The sequence below is a fragment of the Giraffa tippelskirchi genome, chromosome 2, assembly GCF_054371585.1.
Source record: "Giraffa tippelskirchi isolate mGirTip1 chromosome 2, T2T-mGirTip1v1.2.pri, whole genome shotgun sequence".
NCBI classification, from domain to species: Eukaryota; Metazoa; Chordata; class Mammalia; order Artiodactyla; family Giraffidae; genus Giraffa; species Giraffa tippelskirchi.
Window position 1 is genome coordinate 115,397,296 of NC_137276.1, and position 27,725 is coordinate 115,425,020.

At 42.5% G+C, this 27,725-nt stretch overlaps 1 protein-coding gene across 1 annotated transcript in view; it reads right to left on the reverse strand.

The window, feature by feature from the left end:
- The window catches only part of FMN2 (formin 2), a 389,781-nt gene that overhangs the window by 156,626 nt on the left and 205,430 nt on the right, over window positions 1–27,725 (reverse strand). The window contains exon 8 of the mRNA XM_081574390.1: window positions 6,283–6,344. Within this exon, the coding sequence (XP_081430516.1) occupies window positions 6,283–6,344 (62 nt within the window). The remainder of the gene's footprint in view (window positions 1–6,282; window positions 6,345–27,725) is intronic.

The following is a 27,725-nucleotide window of genomic DNA, read 5'->3' on the forward strand; positions in this document are numbered from 1 at the left end:
TTGAAGCTGAAGCTCCAATACTTTGGCCACCTCATGCGAAGGGTTGACTCATTGGAAAAGACCCTAATGCTGGGTAGGATTGGGGGCGGGAGGAGAAGGGGACGACAGAGGATGAGATGGTTGGATGGCATCACCGACTCGACGAACATGGGTTTGGGTAGACTCCGGGAGTTGGTGATGGACAGAGAGGTCTGGCGTGCTGCAATTCATGGGGTCGCAGAGAGTCGGACACGACTGAGCGACTGAACTGAACTGAATATATCAGTGTCAATTTCATGATATTGTTGGTTGTATTATGATTAAGTGTCTGCTACATTGTAGGAAATACACACTAAAGTATTCAGGGACAATCAGGCATAATGTTGACAATTTATTTGCAACTGATACAGAAAAAGAATAGTCCTTCATAGTGACCTGCAACTTCAGTGTATCTCTGAAACTGTTTTAAAAAATGAAATACAAATTTTAAAATGAAGATTGTAAATAAAGTGGTGTCATTCTAAATGTGAAAATTTTGTTTAAAGAAGTATTCCCTATGAATTCATGTTGCCTATAAATACACAGGTATGTATTCTTCTTTGTTCAGCAAAATCTTCAGGCCCTCGAGGAAAGGTCTAGTTTTAAGATCCATGGTGCATGACTTTTGCTATCTTTGATGCTACCAGTCTTAGATATAGTCACTGTCATTTGACAATCAGTTATTTTAAGTTCTATGCTCAAGCTTATTTTTATTTAAAAGAAAAGCATAATAGTATTGAATAGTCCAGAAAATTCTCTTTATGTCCATTTGACAGTGACAAAAATGGATGTTTTTATGAATTATTAGACACCCTATTTAGAAATGGGGAAATGGAAGCTGAAGGAGCATCAATAAATCACTGGGGGCAACCATGAGCTTCTGATGCTGAAACCTGGCCACATTCTCACTTTTCACCCTGAGTTCCTGCCACCACACAGTGTGTCTTACCTCCTCCCAGAGGGTTTTGTCCAGTGCTCTTCAAGAGTCAGGAAATACTGTGCTTCAGAGCATGGTGGTCAGGGACCAGGGTCACACCCAGTAATGAGCTACCTCTCTGGGTCAGTTTCCTGTTTTCTAACAATAGTGCTTCTTCCTTCTAAGTTGGATGTAAGCCACTTGGAGGATTAAATGAAGTAACACATGTAAGATGCTTAGAGTGGTGTCTGGTGCATAATACGCATTAAATTACTACTATTCTAAAACTCAGATACCCTGATCATAATGATCATATGTTCCGAATGGTCATAGCTCTGTTAGGAACTTAAACAACTGGAATGAAGATTTTGAACAAGTGCGTTTTTCACCACCAGGGAATATGTAGCTCAATTTTCTCTTGAGTTAGGGGAAGTTTCTTGCTTTGTTAAAAGTATATTTATCACCTAACTGGGGAAGCCTTCATCCATGACTGTTGTCTGACACCCAGAAAACCAGACACTGCCTCAGCCCACATCTCTAGAAAACCGAAGACCCTCACATGCCAACAGGTCCCGGAAGTCTGACCTTAATGACTCAGAATTCCAAAAATATGTAACAAATTTATCTTTTTCATTTACCCTTTTCAAAGTTTCAGTCATTCTGCTCCTCACCACTTTTTGTGCAGATCAGGTTACAGTAAGCTATCCACACCCTCCCAGAAAGAGCCACTCATTATCATGCACGTGTAGTCTCATTATCAACAAAATAAAGAGGGCATGAATCGATGTTCAACAGGGATCCTTACTCATGATGAGTATCTATCAGTGTTAAGAGGCAAAAAGGATCGGAAAACTATATAACAGAAAATCCAAGAGGTCATAAACCCAACCTACCAGCAGAGTTCACTCATGAATTCATATATATATATTCAAAAAAGATGTCCTTTTCATCATAGGGGACTGGAATGCAATAGTAGATAGTCAAAAGATACCTGGAGTAACAGGCAACTTTGGCCTTGGAGTATGAAATGAAGCAGGGCAAAGGCTAATAGAGTTTTGCCAAGAGAACTCACTGGTCATAACAAACACCCTCTTCCAACAACACAAGAGAAGACTCTACACATGGACATCACCAGATGGTCAACACCAAAATCAGACTGATTATATTCTTTGCAGCCAAAGATGAAGAAGCTCTAAACAGTCAGCAAAAACAAGACCAGGAGCTGACTGTGGATCAGATCATGAACTCCTTATTGCCAAATTCAGACTTAAATTGAAGAAAGTAGGGAAAACCACTAGACCATTCAGGTATGACCTAAATCAAATCCCTTATGATTGATTATACAGTGGAAGGGACAAAGATTCAAGGGATTAGATCTGATAGACTGCCTGAAGAACTATGGACAGAGGTTCATGACATCATACAAGAGGCAGGGATCAAGGCCATCCCCAAGAAAAAGAAATTCTAAAAAGCAAAATGGTTGTCTGATGAGGCCTTACAAATAGCTGAGAAAAGAAGAGAAGCTAAAGGCAAAGGAGAAAAGCAAAGATATACTCATCTGAATGCAGAGTTCCAAAGAATAGCAAGGAGAGATGAGAAAGCCTTCCTCAGTGATCAGTGCAAAGAAATAGAGGAAAACAACAGAATGGGAAAGACTAGAGATCTCTTCAAGAAAATTATACATACCAAGGGAACATTTCATGCAAAGATGAGCACAATAAAGGACAGAAACAGTATGTACCTAACAGAAGCAGAAGATAATAAGAAGAGGTGGCAAGAATACACAGAAGAACTATACAAAAAAGATCTCAATGACCCAGATAACCACGATGGTGTGATCACTCACCTGGAGCCAGATATCCTGGAATGCAAAGTCGAGTGGGCCTTAGGAAGCATCATTATGAACAAAGCTAGTGAAGGTGATGGAATTCAAGTTGAGCTATTTCAAGTCCTAAAAGATGATGTTGTTAAAGTGCTGCACTCAATATGCCAGCAAATATGGAAAACTCAGCAGTGGCCACAGGACTGGAAAAGGTCAGTTTTCATTCCAATCCCAAAGAAAGGCAATGCCAAAGAATGTTGAAACTATCGTACAACTGCACTCATCTCACACGCTAGCAAAGTAATGGTCAAAATTCTCCAAGCAAGCTTCAACAGTACATGAACCGAGAACTTCCAGATGTTCAAGCTGGATTTAGAAAAGGCAGAGGAACTAGAGATCAAATTGCCAATATCCACTGGATCATTGAAAAAGCAAGAGAGTTCCAGAAAATCATCTACCTTATTGACTACACCAAAGTCTTTGACTGTGTGGATCACAACAAACTGTGGAAAATTCTGAAAGAGATGGGAATACCAGACCACCTTACCTGCCTCCTGAGAAATCTGTATACAGGTCAAGAAGCAACTGGTAGTTCCGGATATGGAACAATGGACTGGTTCCAAATAGGGAAAGGAGTACGTCAAGGCTGTATATTGTCACCCTACTTATTTAACTTATATGAAGAGTACATCAAGCAAAATGCCAGGCTGGATAAAGCACAAGCTGGAATGAAGATTGCTAGGAAAAGTATCAATAACCTCAGATATGTACATGACACCCCCTAGATGGCAAAAAGAGAAGAGGAACTAAAGAGCTTCTTTATGAAAGTGAAAGAGGAGAGTGAAAAAGTTGGCTTAAAACTCAACATTCTGGTCCCATCACTTCATGGGAAATAGACGGGGAAACAATGGAAAAGTGACAGACTTTATTTTCTTGGGCTCCAAAATCACTGCGGGTGGTGACTGCAGCCATGAAATTAAGACATTTGCTCCTTGGAAGAAAAGCTATGACCACATGGACAGCATATTAAAAAGCAGAGACATTACTTTGCTGACAAAGGTCCATCTAGTCAAAGCTATGGTTTTTCCAGTAGTCGTGTATGGATGTAAGAGTTAGACCGTAAGGAAAGTTGAGCACTGAAGAATTGATGCTTTTGAACTGTGGTGTTGGAGAAGACTCTTGAGAGTCCCTTGGACTGCAAGGAGATCAAACCAGTCAATTCTAAGGGAAATCAGTCCTGAACATTCATTGGAAGGACTGATGATGAAGATCTAATATTTTGGCCACCTGATGTGAAGAACTGACTCATTGGAAAAGATCCTGATGCTGGGAAACATTGAAGGCAGGAGAAGAGGAGGACAGAGGATGAAATGGTTGGATAGCATCACCAACTTGATGGACATGAGTTTGAGCAAGCTCTGGGAGTTGGTGATGGACAGGGAAGCTTAGCGTGCTGCAGTCCATGGGGTCGCAGAGTCAGACATGACTGTGAGTGACTGAGCTGACAGACTGATCCATTTAACTTTTACTGAATATTTCCTATGTGCCCAGTACTACCTGAATCTAAGTGCTTGGGATGTTGCTGTGGATAAAAGAAATAGTTCTGCCATCTTTGGCCTTGTATATTAATGGACATGACTCGGGAATTAGTATGAGTTCTGTTTGTATACAAGGCACATATTATTACACAAGGCATCTCTAATAAGAGATGCTTATTAGAGATGCTCTAATAAGGGGTGCTTCAAGTTCCTCTACTGAAGATAGTGATCAAAACAATCCAGAATATTCCCACCTAAACCAGTATCACCGTGAACCACTCCTACCACAAAATGATTGTTTTCCTGACACAGTGAAAGTCTGACCATCAGATTTAATGATATCAACAATATAAAGAAAATCACAAATGTAACCAGTTCCAGCTGGTGCTGGTTCTCCTTTCATGGAGTACAATGGTAAGAAATTCTGGGTAGCTATCTGGTTTGTCCACAGTCAGAAATTTCTATTTTGTGAAGTTACTTTCTTTAAAGGTGAAAATCTCCCAAAGAAAATACTCTAAATCACTGTAAAATGAACTCTCCTTATAAATACAGTTGTCCCCAATGTTCTGTTTTTTTCTGTATGTTTCTGCACATGGATATACCAGCTTAAAATAAAACATTCATGTCTTCATATAATGTACAGACATACACACTATGTATCTGCAGAAAGACATGTACATAAGTACATGAAATATGTGCATGAGCTACAGTTACACATACACGAATGAAGTCTGACACAGTTACAACCTGTTGAAGACACTGTCCTCCCTGGTGTTTCCTTGTTTCTTCCACATGGTTCTTGGTTGAGAGCGGGTTGGCAGGAAGGATGAGGGAAATGAAAGCTCTGTATACCTCTAAACAGTTCCATTTTTTCCAAGTTTTCCATCATGTAGTGACCAACAGGTAACAAAACACTCATGCCTTCCACTCCAGTTCATTAATGAGTCAGACACCTGTGCCCACAATGGGCACCAGGTGCCAGCTGCATTCACCACAGCTGTGTATTTCACCCGTGGACTGGGTGATACTTTGTGAGGAATACCTACCCATGAAGGTCCTGGCCTCACAGGGACATCATGTGGACATGTGCTTTAAAAGTACCAAATCTAAGAACAGACATACAGGTGGAACACACTGTCCTCAAGGGAGGGGTTCAGGAAGAGGGTCAGAAAAGCCCAGGACCAACCAAATCAGGCCCCATTTAATCACAGAGGCTTAAATACCAGGCATACCACAGGCAAGAACAGAAACCAAGGGAGAAAACATGGCCACACTGAGACTTTCCTAGATTCAATCAAGCACACTGAAGAGAGAATAGCTTTCTTACTACATGAATAAATGTCATTTAATGCCAAGCCCCAGCAAAAGTCATTTCACACAGCCCCACCCAGACTGCACTTCCCCAGAGCACAATGCCCTGGTCTGTTCTCCTCATGCCGGTTTCCTGCCACCTTTTTAAGAGAAAAGGGTACTAGGAGAAAGATACCATATCCTGACGCTCAGTGAAGGAAACTGTGGCAGACAGAAAAACAGAGACAAAATGAAATCACATCCCACCTCACCACAACACAGCATGTGTGACTTGGGCAGATGGTATGGACTCTCTCTGCCAAGTTTCCTCATCTGTAAAATAGGGCAATAATAGCAGCTACTGAGAGTTTTCACATCAAGAGTAAATGCATCAGCACATCACACAACGTTCCTCTCAAATCACCCTACGCCTAAGGATTGATTATATTTCAAAAGAAGAAATCTGAAAGACCGCACATACAACATGTTTTGAATCACAATTTTTAAAACTATGAGACCATGCATTTATTCAATATATTTCTAGAAAGTACAAATTTTAACAAATCCAGACTTATGTAAATTCAGTGGCCCCATATCAAACTTCCTCAGAGGACATGGAGGCAATGAGCCCAGATGTGGACATTGACAAGAACTGTGCGTGTGTCACATTCTCACACAGAAAACCTCCTGTTACTCACATTCTCATAGAGAGCTTGAAGGGTCTCCAGGTCAACCACAGAATTGTCCAAGTTCACCACAGCTGTGTGAAAAAGACAAAACAGAAAATATAAATTGCCATAAACCAGCTGTGAAAAGTGTCTGACCACCTCAAACAATAGTGACTGTTCACAGAGCAGACTTCATGTCCTGCAGGCAGCAAGTGAAGCTCTGCCTTCATTGCAGCTGCTCCCCTCCCCCACAAAGACTGAGCTGAGCTGGGAATTTCAATGGGGGCAGGTGTCAAGTGTCACAGCTTTCACACACTCCACAAACACAAAATCCCAAGGATAGGCCCCCACGGCCAGATAGAAACCCACAGTCTGTCTCTTTCATGACTCACCTGAATAAATTTGAAAAATCTGCTTAATACCAGAAAAATAGGCAACTCACTCATGTTACTGCCACATCCCGGTTTTATGCAAATAAATGCACATATCCGCCAATTTATCTAAAGACATTTGGCAAAGGTTATATCCAATCACTAAATTGATAGACTTAATATGAAAACAGGTGCATTTCCTGTTACAACACTTTAAATTGTAATAATCAAAGGATAATTCTTTGATTATGGCTTTTAAATTGGCAAAGGTTGCTGTTCAGTGAGGCAGTAGGTGTGGACGATGGAGAAAGTTCAGTTCTTTGGATGAAATCTTCAAGAAACATGTATTGTTTATAGAGCACCCTCAACTGGAACTGTGTGGGGAAGGGGAGAGATGAGACTTAGAACTTGTATTATATTACCTGGTAGTGGATCTAGCTGCAGGGAAAATTCATGGTAGCCAAGGAGGGTTAAACCTTTTCTCCACCTGATTGGTCCACCTGAAGCTTTCTGCACACTGATGCCTGTCTTCTGTTTCATAGTTTGCATGGATTGCCAGTGATCAAGGATGTTAAGAGCTCTGACAGTAAAAAGTTCTTTAATTAAAAATATCTTACAAGCCATGAGAAGGGTGAGTGTATCTTGATCGATTAACTCAATGAGAGGGGTGTTGCAGCTTCAGAAATAGTGAAAGGACTGGATACTTAAAGTAGTAAAGGCAGAGGGGACTGGGAGAAGCAGAGGCCATAGTTTCCTCCGTCAGAGTCGAGCCGTGAGCTTGGTCCTGCTGGGCCAGGAGGATGCGACTCCAGCAGGGCTTTCCCTCCCCTATACAGCTGGCTATGAGTAGTTAAAGCTCAGAAACAACAGGGGATGGACTAGAACAGAGGCAGTGCCATCTTATATTTGAAAAGCTTGTATCTTTTTTAGAAGCAACTTTTTATGCGCTAAAGTCACATTAGAGGGACTTCCCTGTTGGTCCAGTGGTAAAGGATCCACCTGCCAATGCAGGAGACATGGGTTTGATCCTTGATCCAGGAACTGAAGTCCCACATGCCACGGGGCAACTAATCTGCAGCTACTGAGCCCATGCGCCACAACTAGAGAGTCTGTGAGCTGCAATAAGAGATCCTGCCTGATGCAGTGAAGATTCTGTGCGTCATACCTGAGACCTGAGGCAGTCAAAATAATTAGTTAAAAGAAATCACATCAGAGAAATCCTAATGTCCTCGATGATTATTGGTTATTTTATTCCTCTGGACAATGAGCCATCAAACTAACCCTTACATACAAATACATATATCAATAGAGAAAACAGAAAACCTTCATAACTGAACAAAAGACCAAGCATAACTTAACACACACATAAACCAGCCCACTTTTTATACATATTAACGAGATACTGCATAAACCACAAAATTATTCCAAGTGATAAATATGTGTGTTCTTTAGATTTTTTGTACATTTAAATATTTTGGAAAAAGTTTTTGTGAGACCCAAGATTTTAGTCAAAACCATCTGTAATACAATGAAAGGAACATGCCAAGTTTTGGTGTGTAAACTCTGATTTTCTCCGTCATAGGTTATAAGTTCACAACTGGTTTTTTTTAATCCATTAATAGTTTACTGCATGAGATGAGGAAATAAGTTTGTGTTATGACATTGTTTGACATTTTTGTGGTGACTTAATGGTCAATAGTCATAAATAGTTCATGTACCTTGAGAAGACAGGATATAACTATACAGTATATAACTATAAGATACAATATTTTCTGTTTACATATTCTAAATCCTTGTTTGTATTTTTCTTCTTGCTCTGTTTTGACCAAAGTGGTTTAAAGTTACTCTTATTAATACGCTTGTCTCTCCTTGTAAGTACTATGTAATTTCTTTCTTACATAGTTGCATCTGTATTTTGAGGCATATAAATTCAAATCTTTATAATTTCATTGTGAATTGTAGCTGTTAGTATTAAAAATATGTTTTCATTGTTTTGTTGTTGTTCACATAATGTTCCTGGCCTGAATTTTAAGTTGTCACATATCAAGATCATAACCCTTGCTTTTTTGATTTGCATGTGTTGGGCCTAATTTCACTTCTCTTCATACTTTAGCCTTTATGAAATATTGTTATAGCTAGGTTTAATTTAGAAACAGAAGATATTAAGAAGAGGTGGCAAGAATACACAGAAGAACTATACACAAAAGATCTTCATGACCCAGATAATCATGATGGTATAATCACTCACCTAAAGCCAGACATCCTGGAATGCAAAGTCAAGTGGGCCTTAGGAAGCATCACTATGAACAAAGCTAGTGCCAGGTGATGGAATTCCAGTTGAGCTATTTCAAATCCTAAAAGATGATGCTGTGAAAGTGCTGCACTCAATATGTCAGCAAATTTGGAAAACTCAGCAGTGGCCACAAGACTGGAAAAGGTTAGTTTTCATTTTGATCCCAAAGAAAGGTAATGCCAAAGAATGTTCAAACTGTCACACAATTGCATCCATCTCACATGCTAGCAAAATAATGCTCAAAATTCTCCAAGCCAGACTTCAACACTACATGAACCAAGAAATTCCAGGTGTTCAAGCTCGATTTAGAAAAGACAGAGACAGAGATCAAATTGCCAACATCTGCTGGATCATCAAAAAAGTAAGAGAGTTCCAGAAAAGCATCTACTTCTGCTTATTGACTATGCCAAAGCCTTTGACCGTGTGGTTTACAACGAACTGTGGAAAATTCTTCCAGACATGGGAATACCTGATCACCTGACCTACCTCTTGAAAAATCTGTATGCAGGTCAGGAAACAACAGTTAGAACTGGACATGGAACAACGGACTGTTTCCAAATAGGGAAAGGAGTATGTCAAGGCTGTATATTGTCACCCTGCTTACTTAACTTATATGCAGAGTACATCATGAGAAACACTGGGCTGGAGGAAGCACAAGCTGGCATCAAGATTGCCAGGAAAAATATCAATAACCTCAGATATGCAGGGGAGAAGGAAATGGCAACCCACTCCAGTATTCTTGCTTGGAGAATCCTGTGGACAGAGGAGCTTGGAGGGCTGCTGTCCATAGGGTCACACAGAGTCGGACACGACTAAAGCTACTTAGCATGCCTGCATGCGTTAGAGAAGGAAATGGCAATGCACTCCAGTATTCTTGCCTGGAGAAGAATCCCAGGGACAGAGGAGCCTGGCGGACTGCCGTTTATGGGGTCGCAGAGTCAGACAAGACTAAAGCAACTTAGCAGCAGCAGATATGCAGATGACACCACTCTTACGGCAGAAAGGGAAGAAGAACTAAAGAGCTTCTTGATGAAAGTGAAAGAGGAGAGTGAAAAAGTTGGCTTAAAACTCAACATTCAGAAAACTAAGATCACGGTATCTGGTCCCATCACTTCATGGCAAATAGATGGAGAAACAGTGGAAACAGTGAACAGTGGCAGATTATTTGGGGGGCGGGCTCCAAAATCACTGCAGATGGTGACTGCAGCCAGGAAATTAAAAAACGTTTACTTCTTGGAAGAAAAGCTATGACCAATACAGCTCCTGAAGATGGTGGAGGAATAGGATGGGGAGACCACTCTCTCCCCCACAAATTTATCGAAAGAACATCTGAATGCTGAGCAAACTTCACAAAACAACTTCTGAACGCTGGCAGAGGACATCAGGCATCCAGAAAAACAGCCCATTATCTTCGAAAGGAGGTAGGACAAAATACAAAAGATAAAAAGAGAGACAAAAGAGTTAGGGATGGAGACCCGTCCCAGGGAGGGAGATGTAAAAGAGGAGAAGTTTCCAAACACCAATAAACCCTCTCACCAGCGGGTTTGGGGTAAGATTTCGAACCTCGGAGGGCAACATAACTGAGAAGGAAAATAAATAAATAAAAGCCACAGATTACGTGCCTAAAGGCAACTCCCAGTATAGAACCCCAGACGCTTGCATCCGCCACCAGCAAGTGGGGGCTGAACGGAGAGGAGCGGGCGGAACTGCTTAGGGTAAGGACCGGGCCCGAATGCCCTGAAGGCAATCTGAGGGAGCTAATGTGAGATAGCAACCTAAACTATGGGACAGCCAGAGAGAGAGAACTATCCCACGAAAAGCCCAAATCTAAGGCACTGCCGGCCAGCTCACAGAACAAAGGACTGAGCAATACCAGAGGAGAGCTAGCCGGCTGCGGACCACCCCATCCCCTGCTGGACACAGCGGGCAGGCGGGGCCAGCCAGAGCCGGAAAGGGGGAAACTCGGCCCCAGAGAGGGTGCCCCTTACCAAACTGCAAACAGGCTTCCAGTTTCCAAGCAAAGACTGCCTGAGATCCTGGAGGGTTGACATCCACCGAGAGGGTCACAGCCAGAGACCAGCTCCCCAGAACTGACACAAGGCACACCGGAGCCGGGCAAGCCAAGAAACTGAAGCAGGGACCATGGAGGTGATAAGCCGCACCACCCCAACAGGGGAGAGTGCGTTCGCCAAACACCTGGCTGCCTGAGATGCTCCGACCGGGAATCAGCACAAACCGCGGGCCCAACAGAGTCTGCGCCTTTGTGGAATACCCGGGAACCTCAACCTGAGCGGCTTAGACCTGGAAAGTGCATGCATCTCAGGGCCCACTCCCTGGCCGAGTAACCTGAAGTCTGAGCAGGGCAGACTGGGAAAACACACACGCCATGAGCGGGGGCGAACCCAGTGTGGCCGAGACACTGCGAGTTCTCCACACACACACGCTGGTGATATTGGATTGCAGTGTTCCTCCCTCCCCACAGCGCGACTGAACAAGTGAACCTAAAGAGATCACTTCTGCCCCTTTGTGTCAGGGCGTTAATTAGACACTGAAGAGACCTGCAAACAGAGCCAAATAAACAGAGGGAACCGTTTTGGAAGTGACAGGTCAACAGATTAAAATCCCTGTAGTTAACACTGACTACATTGAAAGGGGCCTATGGATCTTGAAAAGTATAAGCAGGAACAAGGATCTATCTGAAACTGAACTGACCCCACACTGCTCACAACAGCTCCAGAGAAAGTCCTGGATATAGTTTTACTAGTATCATTTTTTTTTAATTTTTTAAATTTTTTTCTTTTTTCTTTAAGTCTTCTGTTACACCTTTAATTTTCATTTTTATAACCCACTATTACCTTGCAAAATAAAAAAGACCCTATTTTTAAAGGAAATTGTGTACATATATCTTACACTTTTTGTGATTTTGGTTTTTTTTATATTGTATTTTTTTTAAGAGTCTAACCTCTAGTCTAGATTTTTAATCTTTATTTTACATATTTGACATCAACTTTGTACATTTAAGAACCCAATCTTTAGTACCCATTTTTACTCAGGAGTGTGATTACTGGTTTGATTACTCTCTCCACCTACTGACTCTCTTTCTTCTCTCCCAGGGAACCTCTATCTCCACCCCTCCCCCTTCTCTTCTCAACCCAGTTCTGTGAATCTCTGTGGGTGTTCTCAGCACCGGGGAACACTTTGGGAATAGAATACTGCCCAGATCTCTCTCTGCCCTCTTGATTCCCTCCTTTCTACTCATGCTCACCTCTATCTCCTTCCTCCCTCCTCCCTATGTATCTCCGTGAACCTCTCTGAGGGTTCCAGACTGTGGAGAGCACATAGGGAAGTGCTTACTGGCTAGACTGCTCTCTCCACGTTTGAGTCCCCCTCTTCTCCTCCTGGTAATCTCTATCTCCTTCCTCCCTCTTCACCTCTCCATGTAACTCTGTGAACCTCTCTGGGTATCCCTCATCGTGGAGAACCTTTTCACCATTAATCTAGAAGTTTTATTATCAGGGCTGTATGGATGGAGAAGTCTTGAGGCTACTGCAAGAATAAGACTGAAAACCAGAGGCAGGAGGCTTAACCCCAAAACCTGAGAACACCAGAGAACTCCTGACTCCAGGAAACATTAATTAATAAGAGATCATCCAAAAGCCTCCATACATACACTGAAACCAAGTTCCACCCAAGAGCCAATAAGTTCCAGAGCAAGACATATCACACAAATTCTCCAGGAACACAGGAACATAACCCTGAGCATCAATATACAGGCTGCCCAGAGCCACACTAAACCCATAGACATCTAAAAACTGAATACTTGACACTCCATTGCATTCTAGAGAGAAGAAATCCAGCTCCACCCACCAGAATACCGACACAAGCTTCCCCAATCAGGAAACCTTGACAAGCCACCCGTCCAACCCCACCTACAGTGAGGAACCTCCACAATAAAGTGGAACTTCAAACTACCAGAATACAGAAAGGCCACCCCAAATACAGCAATATAAACAAGAGGAAAAGGCAGAGAAATACTCAGCAAGTAAAGGAAAATGATAAATGCCCACCAAACCAAAGAGGAGGAGATACGGAATCTATCTGAAAAAGAATTTAGAATAATGATAATAAAAATGATCCAAAATCTTGAAAACAAAATGGAGTTACAGATAAATAGCCTGGAGACAAGGATTGAGAAGATGCAAGAAATGTTTATCAATGACCTAGAAGAAATAAAAAGGAGTCAATATATAATGAATAATGAAATAAAGGACATTAAAAAACACTCTGGAGGGAACCAACAGTAGAATAACGGAGGCAGAAGATAGGATAAGTGAGGTGGAAGATAGAATGGTGGAAATAAACGAAGCAGAGAGGAAAAAAGAAAAAAGAATCAAAAGAAATGAGGAAAACCTCAGGGACCTCTGGGACAATATGAAACGCCCCAACATTCGAATCATAGGAGTCCCAGAAGAAAAAGATAAAAGGAGAGGCCATGAAAAAATACTCGAGGAGATAATAGTTGAAAATTTCTCTAAAATGGGGAAGGAAATAGTCACAGAAGTCCAAGAAACCCAGAGTCCCAAACAGGATAAACCCAAGGCGAAACACCCCAAGACACATATTAATCAAATTAACAAAGATCAAACACAAAGAACAAATATTAAAAGCAGCAAGGGAAAAACAACAAATAACACACAAGGGGATCCCCATAAGGATAACAGCTGATCTTTCAATAGAAACTCTTCAGTCTAGAAGGGAATGGCAGGACATACTTAAAGTAATGAAAGAGAATAATCTACAACCCAGATTACTGTACCCAGCAAGGATCTCATTCAGATATGAAGGAGAATTCAAAAGCTTTACAGATAAGCAAAAGCTGAGAGAATTCGGCACCACCAAACCAGCTCTCCAACAAATGCTAAAGGATCTTCTCTAGACAGGAAACACAGAAAGGGCGTTTAAACACGAACTGAAAACAACAAAGTAAATGGCAACGGGACCATACTTATCAATAATTACCTTAAATGTAAATGGGTTGAATGCCCCAACCAAAAGACAAAGACTGGCTGAATGGATACAAAAACAAGACCCCTATATATGCTGTCTACAAGAGACCCACCTCAAAACAAGGGACACATACAGACTGAAAGTGAAGGGCTGGAAAAAGATATTTCATGCAAATGGAGACCAAAAGAGAGCAGGAGTCGCAATACTCATTTCACATAAAATAGACTTTAAAATAAAGGCAGTGAAAAGAGACAAAGAAGGACACTACATAATGATCAAAGGATCAATCCAAGAACAGTGTGGAGATTCCTTAAAAAACTGGGAATAAAACTGCCATATGACACAGCAATCCCACTGCTGGGCATACACACCGAGGAAACCAGAATTGAAAGAGACACGTGTACCCCAATGTTCATCGCAGCACTGTTTATAGTAGCCAGGACATGGAAGCAACCTAGATGTCCATCAGCAGACGAATGGATAAGGAAGCTGTGGTACATATACACAATGGAATATTACTCAGCCATTAAAAAGAATACATTTGAATCAGTTCTATTGAGATGGATGAAACTGGAGCCCACTATACAGAGTGAAGTAAGCCAGAAAGAAAAACACCAATACAGTATACTAACGCATATATATGGAATTTGAAAGATGGTAACGATAACCCTATATGCAAGACAGAATAAGAGACACAGATGCATAGAACAGTCTTATGGACTCTGAGGGAGAAGGTGAGGGTGGGACGTTCTGAGAGAATAGCATTGAAACATGTATATTATCATACGTGAAACAGAACACCATTCCAGGTTCAATGCATGAGACAAATGCTCAGGGCTGGGGCAACGGGATGAGCCAGAGGGATGGGATGGGGAGGGAGGTGGGAGGGGGGTTCAGGATGGAGAACACATGCAAACCCATGGCTGATTCATGTCAATGTATGGCAAAAACCACCACAATATTGTAAAACAATTGGCTCCCAACTAAAATAAATAAATTTATTAAAAAAAGAAAGAAAAGCTATGATCAACCTAGACAGCATATTAAAAAGCAGAGACATTATTTTGCCAACAAGGTCCATCTAGTCAAAGCTATGGTTTTTCCAGTATTCATGTATGAATGTGAGATTTGGACTATACAGAAAGCTGAGAGCTGAAGAATTGATGCTTTTGAACTGTAGTGTTGGAGAAGACTTTTGGGAGTCTCTTGGACTGCAAGGAGATCCAACCAGCCCATCCTAAAAGAAATTAGTCCTGAATATTCATCGGAAGGACTGATGCTGAAGCTGAAACTCCAATACTTTGGCCACCTGATGTAAAGAATGGATTCATTGGAAAAGACCCTGATGCTGGGAAAGACTGAAGGCAGGAGAAGAAGGGGATGACAGAGGATGAGATGGTTGGATGGCATCACCAACTCAATGGACATGAGTTTGAGTAAGCTCCAGGAGTTGTTGATGGACAGGGAGGCCTGTTGTGCTACAGTCCATGGGGTCACAAAGAGTTGGACATAAATGAGCAACTGAACTGAACTGAAGTTTTATTTATTTTTGATGCATTTTTAATTTTCAGTGACTAAACTTCCCCTATCTTAACCTGTGTGCCAATATATTGGGTTGGCCAAAAAGTCCGTTTGATTTTTTTCTGTAACATGGCTCTAGTAGAACTTAGTTGTCCTTAACTTCATTTGAAATCATTTTCTTAGATTGTATTGTATATTGTCATATCAGCCTGCATAAAAAAAAAACCATCAAAACTGGTGAGTTTTTGTGTAGCCATTTTAATATTAAAGACAGAAGAACAAAAGCAACATTTTTGACATATTATACTTCATTATTTTAAGAAAGGTAAGAATGCAAATGTAACACAGTTCCATAAGAAAACTATTATTCTGCAGCAGGCAGAGGGGTAAAAGAACTGCTCCATCAGTAGCTACCAGAACACTCAGGGGTAGAATCGCCACAATACATCCTACAAAGTTCTGGCAGTTTAGAAAGGGCATTTTCTCATTTTTGAGTGTTCTCATACTTTACACTCAAAGCTAGAAACTAGTTCACCTTTCAGGAAAATAGTATATCAAAGCAAGAAACAGAATCATCTGCCCATGTACTTAGATTCTGCTCACACCCTTCACCAAGGGCCACCCTACCACCAAAGCCTGACCCCTCCCCACCACCGTCTTCCCTCCCTCCAGTACCCACCAGCAATGCGTGTGGGGTGTCGTGACACACAGCACAGAGATGGTGATGAGAAAGTACACGGTTACAGCACATCCCAGCCTTTCAAGAGCCAAACAAACTACTCTCCTCTCAGATAAAGAAGTGTCAGTCATTCAGTCATGTTCACTCTTTTCGACCCCATGGTTTTCAGCCTGCCAGACCATGGAATTTTCCAGGCAAGAATACTGGAGCAAGTTGCCATTCCCTTCTCCAGGGGATCTTCCTGACCCAGTGATCGAACCCACGTGTCCTGCACTGTAGGTGGATTATTTACCATCTGAGCCAAAAACCACACAGCCAACTTTGAAGAGTGGCTGATACACATAACTCTCATATCTGTCTCCATTCAGGAAACAGAAATGGACACAACCCAGTACTAACTCAGTGTTTCAGTAATAGTGATGGAAAACCCAAGCTAAAGACAATCAAATTTGCCTCATTTACGTTCCCCCTGAACTTGAACTCCCATCTCTCCCCTCTCATTTCTCACTCGAGAGTTCCATCACAAGGCTGTCTCCCAGGCAAGGTTTGTAGTGGAACAGCTCAGAGCAAGGAAGGAAGAATAAAACCTTTACACTCTCCCTCCTCCATGGATGGCCAGCTGGAGTTTCAAATACTCCCAAACCTGGAACATAGCTCATTCCCTAAGGAATGCAGGAAGGGTATTGCGTGTAGGGGTGCCAATGAGCATGCATGTGTGAATATGTGTCTGACTATCTATGTGTGCTTGTGTGTGTGCTTGCATGTGAGTACACATGCACATATTTATAGGAAATAACTCATTTTACAGACATTTTTTACTAATGAGGAAACTGAGGAACAGAGATGAGGAAGACATTTGCCCAGATTTACCCACCTAACCAATAGCAGAGCTGAGCTCCAAATCTGTCTTAGACTGGATGGTTTAAACAACAGGAATTCAGTTTTCAAAGTTCTGGAGACTGGAACTTGGGTGGATTCTCTTGCTGGCTGGAAGAGTCCTGGTTTCCCTCCTCTTATTAGGATACTAATCCCATGATGGGGGCTCCAGCCTCTTGACCTCATCTAAACCTGATTAATCCCAAAGGCTCCACTTCTGGACACCATCACATTGAAAGTTGGGACTTCAATGTAGGGATGGGGAGGAGGGGAGTGAACATTCCATCCATAACAGAAAACAGGGGGCCTGCCTGGTCCCAGAACCCACGTTCCCAACTTCACTAGACTACACCAGAAACTGGAGGAAAACTCGGCAAAGCAGAGATGCTAAGAAGAAATGTGCTTAGATGGTTAGTCAAAATGAAAGCAGGCATCCCCAAGGACCACACCAGGGAGATATTCTGTGTTTCCCTACAAGCTCAGTTCCTCTGAGCAACTGGTTCCTAAAAGAGAGGCACAGGAAGTTCCATCTAAAAGTACCACCAGACTCACAAATAATCACAATATGCTTCAGTTCTTTGATAGCCTTAGCCCAGATTGCTTTTTCTATAAAATTTTTTTTTCTTTATCTTTGCTTGGTTCCATCAAGAATGACAAACTCCATTAATTATTTTCTATAAAATATTTTTCCTCACTTAACTCACAGATGTGAAAAAGAAATCCTCAACTTCTTTTCTCTAAGAAGCAGAGTCAATAAGCAAACAAGGGAATATATAAAATGACCTTTAAATCAAGAGACCAAATTTGCTAAATTGATGTTCTCCAAAGTTTTAAAATTACATATTGGTGGCCAAAAGTATTATGTTCTCCTGCCAGTTCTGTTTTTGCATTTTATTAGATAACAGAGGTCCTCACTCTGAGACAAGATAACATACTGTACACAACACTGAACTAGGAGTCAGATGGACGGGTGTCCTTATTAAGGGGAAGCCTCAGATACACTTGATCTATAAGCTGCAATTCTCTTCCCTGCAAAGTAGAAATCAACCGGACCATTTTACACAACCATCAGTAACAATGGGGTGGGCGTGTAAAATTCAAACCAATACTGAATTCCATCTCTTTGGATACTGATAAAAAGATTTGATTATGAAAGATTTTAGAATGTATGTCATGTTTGTCGGAAGAAATTACCTTCTTAAGCACCTGCAACCTCGGGAAATTACTTCCTATACAATGGTCAGGATGAAGCTCCTTAGCTCTGAGCCCCTTTAAAGGTGTCAACGAGTGAATATCAAAACATCCACAACACAGGATCCAATGAAGAGTCAGAAATAGACAGATGTCATGGGAAATTCTGATTTAAATCTAACAGCATGTTATTGTCCTTATAAGGTATCCTTAACCACATTTTTTAAAAAATAAAAGAAGTGTTTGAAAAGCAATCATTAAGCTTAGAGACCAAATAATAAAAATAACCAAGTTTCATTTACCTTATCAACTATATTGCTAATGGAATACTACGCAGTTTTACATAAATCACATTTAAACGGATAGAAATTTCAACGACATACATTAGTATTCATTGCCCTTGTGCCAACAATACCAACTGGCTTTATACAGGAAAGGCATGACAAAGAGGGAAGGGACTGGAGTGACAGTGACGCACACTTCCCTGTGAGGGATCTTTAAACACTTTCTTGGGTGTTTCTCACTACTGTATCTGTAATCGATGTTGACATGCGTGTACCAAGGGAGCTGAACAGGGTAGGTGAGCAGTTAACACTTCAGTGCCTGGGCCCCCATGTGACTGGCAGCACCCTGTAAGAAAAGCCATGCTCCAGAGGCAGCTCCTGCAAGGTCCTCAGACATACCTGCCACACTAACATCTGAAACGGGCATCTGCTGGTGACACGAAAGGCACACAGGCCTGTGGATGAGATGAAATCTCCTAGAGATGCACAAGAGCATGAGAGCCCCATGCAGGAGTGCATAGCTGGGGTCCTTCAGGAGGTTTTGTCCCTAACAGCCTGGGTGCGGCCCTGGCTGTGCTGGGTTCCCAGTGTCTCATGCAGACTGAGGGCAACAGACCCCTCGCTCTGTGGTGTGACTGTGTTGGCACAGAGCAAATCTTTCAGAAAAGATACTGGTGAAAGGATCTCCAAGTACAGAGAGCCAGGAAACCTCAGGGTTACAGAGCGAGCTTTTTAAACTCTTGTGTTCCTGCTGGGCAATAAACATTGGTTTAATAAATATCTAAACAAGAGAGAATTAGATCAGAAATTGCTTCGTCTGACCCTACTACGTGTGTGCCTGGAAAATGTCCACTTCACACTTGTTGTCCAGGCAGCATTATTAACGGCACCCCTTCCACTCTCAGAAGTATCTCACCCTGGATGATAAATCACACGGATATTCTACCCAGCAGTGAGACTGGGGGATGGGAGGATAAAGCTGAACCTTATGAAATTCAGAATTCTTTTACAGCTACTGTTATCTATCAAAATGGATCTGAGAGTTGTGAATACCACACCGATTCCTTATGGATCAAAAGTTGTACAGAAAATTCAGTTTATTTTCACTAAACTGCAAATCTATAGCTACTCTCATAATACCAATTTCTGAGAACAATACTGGATTAAAGGAATCCTCCCATTGAGAACAATTAAAAATGCTGAACAAAATATATTTGAAAAATATCTTAAAGCGTTCAAAGAGCTGACAAGATAAGAACTAGCATTTTAATCAAAACGCAGGAGATAACCTTCAGAGATGAGCCACCTCAGAGCCTGCCTCTGCCCTGAGAGTATCTGCGTTTGTGTTCAGTCGCTTCAGTCATGTCTGACTCTTTGCGACCCCATGGACTGTAGCCCACCAGACTCCTCTGTCCATGGAATTCTCCAGGCAAGAATACTGGAGTGGGTTGCCATGCCCTCCTCCAGGGGATCTTCCCAACCCAGGAACTGAACTTGGGTCTTTTACTTCTTCTGCACGGGCAGGCAAGTTCTTTACCACTAGGGCCACCTGGGAAGCCTACAAAGGTACCTGCCTGACCCAACAAACTGAACTTTGTACTGATAGTTTCTGGGGCTTAGGGCCCATCCAAAGTACAGATTCTAGACCCTCTGACAATAAATTGGGACTCAAACGACTACACACTCAGGGAGATTGACTCCTGAGGTGACAGACAGCATGGCCTGATCTAAGCACATCCTAAACCCAGAGTGCCCTGATCACCAGCACAGACTAGGGCAAATCCGCTTTGAAAGGCTCTTCATCCTAGAGCCTAAAATTATTCTAAGATTGGAGTGGGAGTTTTCAGAGGTGGCACAGCCTTTTCACTCTTTCCATCAAAATCGTTACAACATGCAAGAAGTTTAGAGCTTACCAGGCATGTCGCCACCGCATTCAAGCAGTTCAGGCCTTTGTTGTAACTGCCACCACATGCACACACACACACACAAACACACATGCACACATGCATACATATGCACACACATGCACACAGATATGGTGACAAGACCAGAGTATGACCTTTGGCACCCATAACCCAAACCTCCCACACCAATTACTCCAATGTGGCACTTAACAATAGAAACATTTCAAAGGAAACTCAACTTTAAGCTTTCCTATACTTCTGACAGGGAAGAAGAGAGAGAAGATAATTCCTGCAGGGTTTTACAATCTTTGGGTTTCTTTGTTTTTTTTTGGGGGGGGGCTTCTTTTTAATATTTATTTATTTGGCTGCCTTGGGTCTTAGTTGCAGCTCGTGCGATCTTCTTGGGTCACGCAGGATCTTTTCCTTGTGGTGCTCAGACTCTCTAATTGAGGCTCACGGGCTCGGGAGCCCATGGCTTAGTGGTTCTGGTGCACAGGTTTAGTTGCCACTACATGTGGGATCTTAGTCTCTGACCAGGGATTAACCTCATGTCCCTTGCATTGCAAGGCAGATTCTTAACCACTGGACAGGGAAGTCCTCAATCTTTGTTTCTGAGATGTTGATGCTGGCTGTAAGAGGAGCAGCGCGTGTGGATGGGTCAAGCAGGACCAGGTTGTGAGGAGGCTGAGGGCAGGTGTCAGTCAGTCCTATGAACCAGCTGCGTGACATTGAGCAAGAGACACAACCACTGAAAGAACTTGGTTTGCTCTTATCTAAGGTGACCCTGGAGGTCTGGATACATCGTGCGGCCACTTACACATCCAAACCAATGGCGTCTGTGCTTCTGAAGACTTCTCAGTGGAGGTGCATTCTGACAGAAGTCAGTTTGCTCCTGGAGGCCATATGTGATTCACTCACAGACACACAGCCCCGATGACACACAGCAGAACTGGGTGCCAGGTACCCAGCATCACATCCTCGCTTCTGCAGATCTATAAGGCAGCTGTGCTTTAGAAAACCATGTGCAGGGTTTCAAAGTGACTCCAGTGATCACCTGACATCCTAACAGGATGGACCTCAAGCACATCTCCGCACATGCACGGGCTTATGCACTCCTGGCTCTGGTGATCCAAGACCCTGATCTCCAGCGACCTCTTGCTGGCTTCACACAGACACAAGTGTTAGGTAACTCCTTTGCCCAGAGGGTTCTCATCACTAACTCGACCCAAATAACATATGATTGAAGGAAAGAACCATATATTTATTTTCAGAGTTCAATTCATGACTTGATGGAGTTACATTTGCCAGCTTTAGAAAAGCAAGTATTAGGTTTGTTGAAAAGTAATTGAAGGGGCACTCTCCGTCCCCCTTCTGATGTCTATGTCAGAAGCTTCCTCTGTCCTTTTTCACTGTAGTAAAACTCTTGCTACACGAAAACTCTTGAGTGATCAAGCCTGGTCCCTGGTCCCAAAGCTAAATCTTCTTTGGAAATCATGAATTCGACATCGTTCACCATAAGCTATTGTCTTTGGAGCTCGTCCAGGATCTTCAGTACAAGGTAAGAACACTCAGAGCTCTAGCCTCTCTGCTTCCCAGCATGCACATTTTCTGCTTTACTTTATTAACTCTTTGGTGTGCTTGTGTGAATGAATGACATGATCTGAATGAAGCAAGTGATGAGGCCTGCTCTGCAGTTTTGTGGTGCCTCATCATGACTGAAGGCAGCCCCCCAAAGGAGAGCCTCGTTGGGGGATTATACTGACCTGCCAATGCCAAGAGACACCCAAGGTCCCTGCAAGGGGAGTGACCAGAAATGGGCAAGTGTGTGGGCCGAACTTTCCTTTCTCGGTCAGCTTTTCCTGGTCTCTTTGACCATTTCATAATTGTGTGGGAATTAGAACTACTAACCTAATCTGTTGGATCATAGACTTTCAATGGACTTGTGATTCATGCCGTTACTATGTACTTTTACTTAGACCCCAAGCTTGGTAGTCATGGGAACCCAGACTTGCTAGGAGTGTGTTTAGGAACTAAAGTGGAACCAGTGAGTCCTTGTTGTAGCTGTGCCTCCAAACTATATGGATGGAATGCTGTTAGCAAGCATGAGGTTTCTAAGAACGTAGGTCAGGAATCCCAGTTTGGGAGTACAGTAGGCTTCTTACTTTGGCAGCACTAGCTCTTAGCAACTAGATAAATCTCTCCAGTGGCTTACTGATGTGGCAATGACTCATCGCTTCTACTGCAGTCAGGATAGTACTCAGGAATGTGAACAGGCACATGGGATACAGATGCTTCCCCTAGTAGTACTAGCTTGGGAAACACTCTGGGAAACTACTCTAGCAAATCAAAAGTCGTGCTGGTATGGAACTAGAAGTCAATTCAGGATGCCATCAGGTCTCCCCCTGGTGCATCTCCACCCAACCTTGGTGGTAGAACCAGGAGGGATGAGTAAGGTTCCTGCATCAGTAAGGGACAAACTAAGTCTGGCCAGGGAAGGGAAGCTTCAGTGGAAAGTCTGTCTACACTCCTATCCAGAGCAGGGAGGGATACCTCCGATGGAAGGGAGCAAAGGCGCTGGTCACCGCTTTTTCCTCTCTTACAGATGGGAGCTACTCAAAGTTCCAGACTCACACCCTTGGATTGTGTCCTGAAAAACTGGGATAAGTTTGACCTCCAGAGTTTAAAGAAGACACACCTGACTTTCTTTTGCAAATCTGCACGGCCACAATATCCATTGGAGGGCGGCAGACAATGGCCAGTTGAAGGGTCTCTTAAATTACAATACTGTTTTACAACTAGACCGGTTCTGTAGAAAACAAGGGAAATGGGTAGAAGTGCCATATGTGTTATTCTTTCTCTCTATGAGATAGGCCAGACTTATGTCCTAAGGGTACAGATTTGGGTGTAAAGCCTTCAGCTCCCTCCTGTCCTCTTACTCTGCCTCTGCCTCTGTATCTGGGGCTCACCACTGAGCAAGCTGAGGGTCAAGGAACCTCTCCAGGAAGAGTTGCCTCAGTCTCGATAGAAGTTCAAACAATCCCAGCTCCAATGTAGCCTCAGACTACTCTGGTTTCAATAGGAACTCAGACAGTCAAAGTAGAAGAGGCGCAGACAACCAAAACTAAGGATGATACAAAGGACGAGAAAGAGGATGAGGATGAGAAAAAGCAGGTTTCTCTGATCTATCCCTAGGAACATATGTGAAGGGTAGCTAGAGGGGCTGAGGAACAGCCACACAACTTACTGCCTCTTCAGGAGGCCCCCACTGGGAAAAATAACCAATCCATAAAAATCCATAAGCCCTTTTCTTACCCAGAGGTACAACAGATAAAAAGAGATCTGGGAGACTATCTAGAGGATCCAGAAAAGTACATAGAAGCCTTTACAGGACTAACTTTATGTTATGAGCTTACTTGGAGAGATGTAATGTATATCTTGGGACAGACGCTGATTCCTGACTCGAGAGCTCAAGTTTTGGGGGAAGCTACTGTTTTTGGAGATGAATAGCCTGAGTGTGAGGCAAGGGGAAAGAAGGAACATGAAATAGCTCTCCTCCCTTTGGGGAGCCAAGCACTTCCCGTATCAGAGCCAGATTGGGATTATCGCAAAGAGAAGGGGATATGGGAGCAGACCCACTTTGCCAGTTGTATTATTGAAGGTCTTAAGAGAGCTCGAACTAAGCCTCTAAACTATGCTAAGTTGGCTGATACAGAACAAGAATAGAAGGAAGCTCCCAGCAGTTCCTAGAGAGACTTTGGGAAGGCCTTTGAAAGTTCACTAGTATTTCTCCTGAGAGTGCAGAGGGAGAGATGATCTTAAAAGATAAATTTCTCACTCACTCAGCTCCAGATATCTGCCAAAGTTACAAAAAACGGGCGCTTGTACTGAATCAGTCTTTAGAAAAACTGCTGCAGCTGGCTCAGACAGTGTATTAGAGTAGAGAATATGAGGAGGAAAAATGACAACAGAAAAGAACCAAAGAAAAGACCCAGGCTCTAGTGATGGCTGTGAAAACTACTATGAATCAGCCTGAAGAGAAAAATGCCCAGAGGAACCCAGGTGAAAGGGGCAGGCTTGCTATTACTGTGAAAAGGAGGGGCATCTCAAGTGAAGTTACCCCCAGGCATCTCAGCTGCCTCCGGCCCCCTGTTCTGTCTGTAAAGGACCACACTGGAGGAGAGACTGCCCCCAGAGGTGTAGGCCCCAGGGGACAGATTCTCAGGACGATCAGGACTGAAGGTGCCCAGGGCTCCCCACACAAGCTCCCGTCCTAATAACACCTGAGGAACCTCGGGTATTAATAATTATTGGGGCCAGTCAGTCGATTTTCTTTTGGACACTGGGGCAGCTTTCTCTCTTTTCACTGAAGCCCCTGGTCCGCTTTCCTTCTGATCCACTACTGTAATGGAACTGTTGGGACGAGTCAAACGCTATTATTTCAGTCATCCTTTAAGCTGCAACTGGGATTCTGTGCTGTTTTCCCATGAGTTTCTGATTGTGCCAGAGTCTCCCTCACCCCTTCTGGGTAGGATATACTAAGCAAGCCCCAGATCTCTGTTTTCATAAAGATGGATCCTGCTCTCTCCCATTAATTGAACAAAGTATAAATCCTAAAGTGTGGGCTGATGGAAAAACTGTGGGTCAAGCACAAAATGCTGTTCCTGTCATTATCAAGCTCAAAGACCCTCACCTATTTCAAAATCAAAAGCAGTACCCACTAACAACCAAGGCACTGAAAATTTAAAGGAACAGGGACTATTAATTCCATGTAACTGTCCATGAAACACTCCTATTTTGAGTGTGAAAATGTCAAATGATAAATGGAGACTAGTTCAAGATTTACAAATAATAAATAAGCCTGTGGTTCCTTTTACTAATATGCCAAAAATAAACATATTTTCTTGCTTACAGGTTTGGGTAGACACTTTCACTAGATGGATTGAGGCCTTTCCCTGCCATAGTGAACAGGCTAAGGAAGTTATAAAAATTTTAACCCATGAAATTATGCCCAGGTTTGGGCTGCCACTGTGCCTTCAGAGCAACAATGCTCCACCTTTAAAGCTGCTGTAACTCAAGGAGTGTCGAAAGCTCTAGGAATAAAATATCACTTATACTGTTCTTGGAGACCCCAATCCTCAGAAAAAATTAAAAAGGCTAATGACATTACTAAGAGACATCTGCGTAAGCTAACTCAGGAAACACAAGACAGTTGGTTTAAAGTTTAACCCATAGCTTTAATGAGGGATTGAACTGTCCCTCAGAAGGGACTGCCTCTATGGCAGATTGTTTTTGCACACATATTGTCATAGATCCTAAAGCCTTAGAATTAAGTAACTATGTGACTCAGCTTTCAGCTTTTCAACCTCCTCATCAATTGAAGGCTTCCCGTGGTGGGTTTCTCCATTTCAAGGAAAAGACTTTCTTCACCTCTGTGAATATTTTCACCAACAACAATCACATGTGATGCCTCTCTTTAATCTGATGACATCTAGCAATCCTAAGATGGGCTGGTATATCACTTTGTACCTTAACTATGCACATAATGTGACTTTCAACTTTGATTATACATTATTTCAGTTTAATGATTATTTTTCTGCACATAAGAAGGTAAAGGGGTCTAAATCTAGTGATTTCCTACCTAATGTTTATCAACTATGGTATGAAGTCATATGGCTAACTCCTGAAAAGAGATGCCTACTATCTAATGTTCCCATATGCTGGGAACAAATAGAGTCATCCCCAGAAGTTAGCCAACAGCATAATTATAATGAGTGAGAACAACTGGTATTTTTGCCTCAAGAAATATGCAATGTAACCATTCCTGTGTTTTCCAATCCCAGTTCAAGTCCTTCCTTTGCCTCACCAGGCACTGATTGGGACTGGATATCTGAGTCATGCTGGTTTGCTCCTAACAGGATTTACTGGATATGTGGCTCTTACCTATGGGCATGGCTTCCCCTTGGCTGGATAGGGAGATGCACCCTAGGTTTACATTTTACTTAGGGCTTCATATTCTCAGAGCTTCCAGAGAAGCCTGCTAATATGCCACACCTTAAAACTCACTAGAAAATGTCTGTATTTCACTGGTATGATTATCTGGCTGCAATATTCATTCCCTTTCTGGGAACTACAGATATTATGCTACGAGTTGATGCTCTGACTAACTGTACTTAACAGGCTTTATGAGATTCTCAAAAAGCTATTTCAGCCCTTAACACTGAACAAATACAAATTAGAAAGGTGATTTTATAAAACAGATTGGCCTTAGATATTCTAACAGCTTCACAAGGAGGACTTGTGTTATTATTCATACCCAATGTTGTACATATATACCAGTTCAGTTCAGTCGCTCAGTCGTGTCTGACTCTTTGCGACCCCATGAACTGCAGCATGCCAGACCTCCCTGTCCATCACCAACTCCCAGAGTTTACCCAAACTCATGTCCATTGAGTTGGTGATGCCATCCAACTATCTCATCCTCTGTCATCCCCTTCTCCTCTTGCCCTCAATCTTTCCCAGCATCAGGGTCTTTTCAAATGAGTCAGCTTTTCACATCAGGTGGCCAAAGCATTGGAGTTTCAGCTTCAACATCAGTCCTTCCAATGAACACCCAGGACTGATCTCCTTTAGGATGGACTGGTTGGATCTCCTTGCAGTCCAAGGGACTCTCAAGAGTCTTCTCCAACACCACAGTTCAAAAGCACCAATTCTTCAGCGCTCAGCTTTCTTAATAGTCCAACTCTCACATCCATACATGACTACTGGAAAAACCATAGCCTTGCCTAGATGGGCCTTTGTTGACAAAGTAATATCTCTTCTTTTTAATATGCTGTCTAGGTTGGTCATAACTTTCCTTCCAAGGAGTAAACATCTTTTAATTTCATGGCTGTAATCACCATCTGCAGTGATTTTGGAGCCCCAAAAATAAAGTCTGTCACTGTTTCCATTGTTTCCCCATCTATTTGCCATGAAGTGATGGGACTGGATGCCATGATCTTAGTTTTCTGAATGTTGAGCTTTAAGCCAACTTTTTCACTCTCCTCTTTCACTTTCGTCAAGAGGCTCTTTAGTTCTTCTTCATTTTCTGCCATAAGGGTGGTGTCATCTGCATATCTGAGGTTATTGATATTTCTCCTGGCAATCTTGATTCCAGCTTGTGCTTCTTCCAGTCCAGCGTTTCTAATGATGTACTCTATACCAGATATGAGTACTAATGTTACTCACTTTACTAACCACATAAACAAGATAATTCAGGCTATGGATTCTCCTGAATCAATCACCTCACTTTGGGAAATGTTAACTAACCCCCCATGGTGGAAAACTATCTTAGTCATAATGATTCTAACT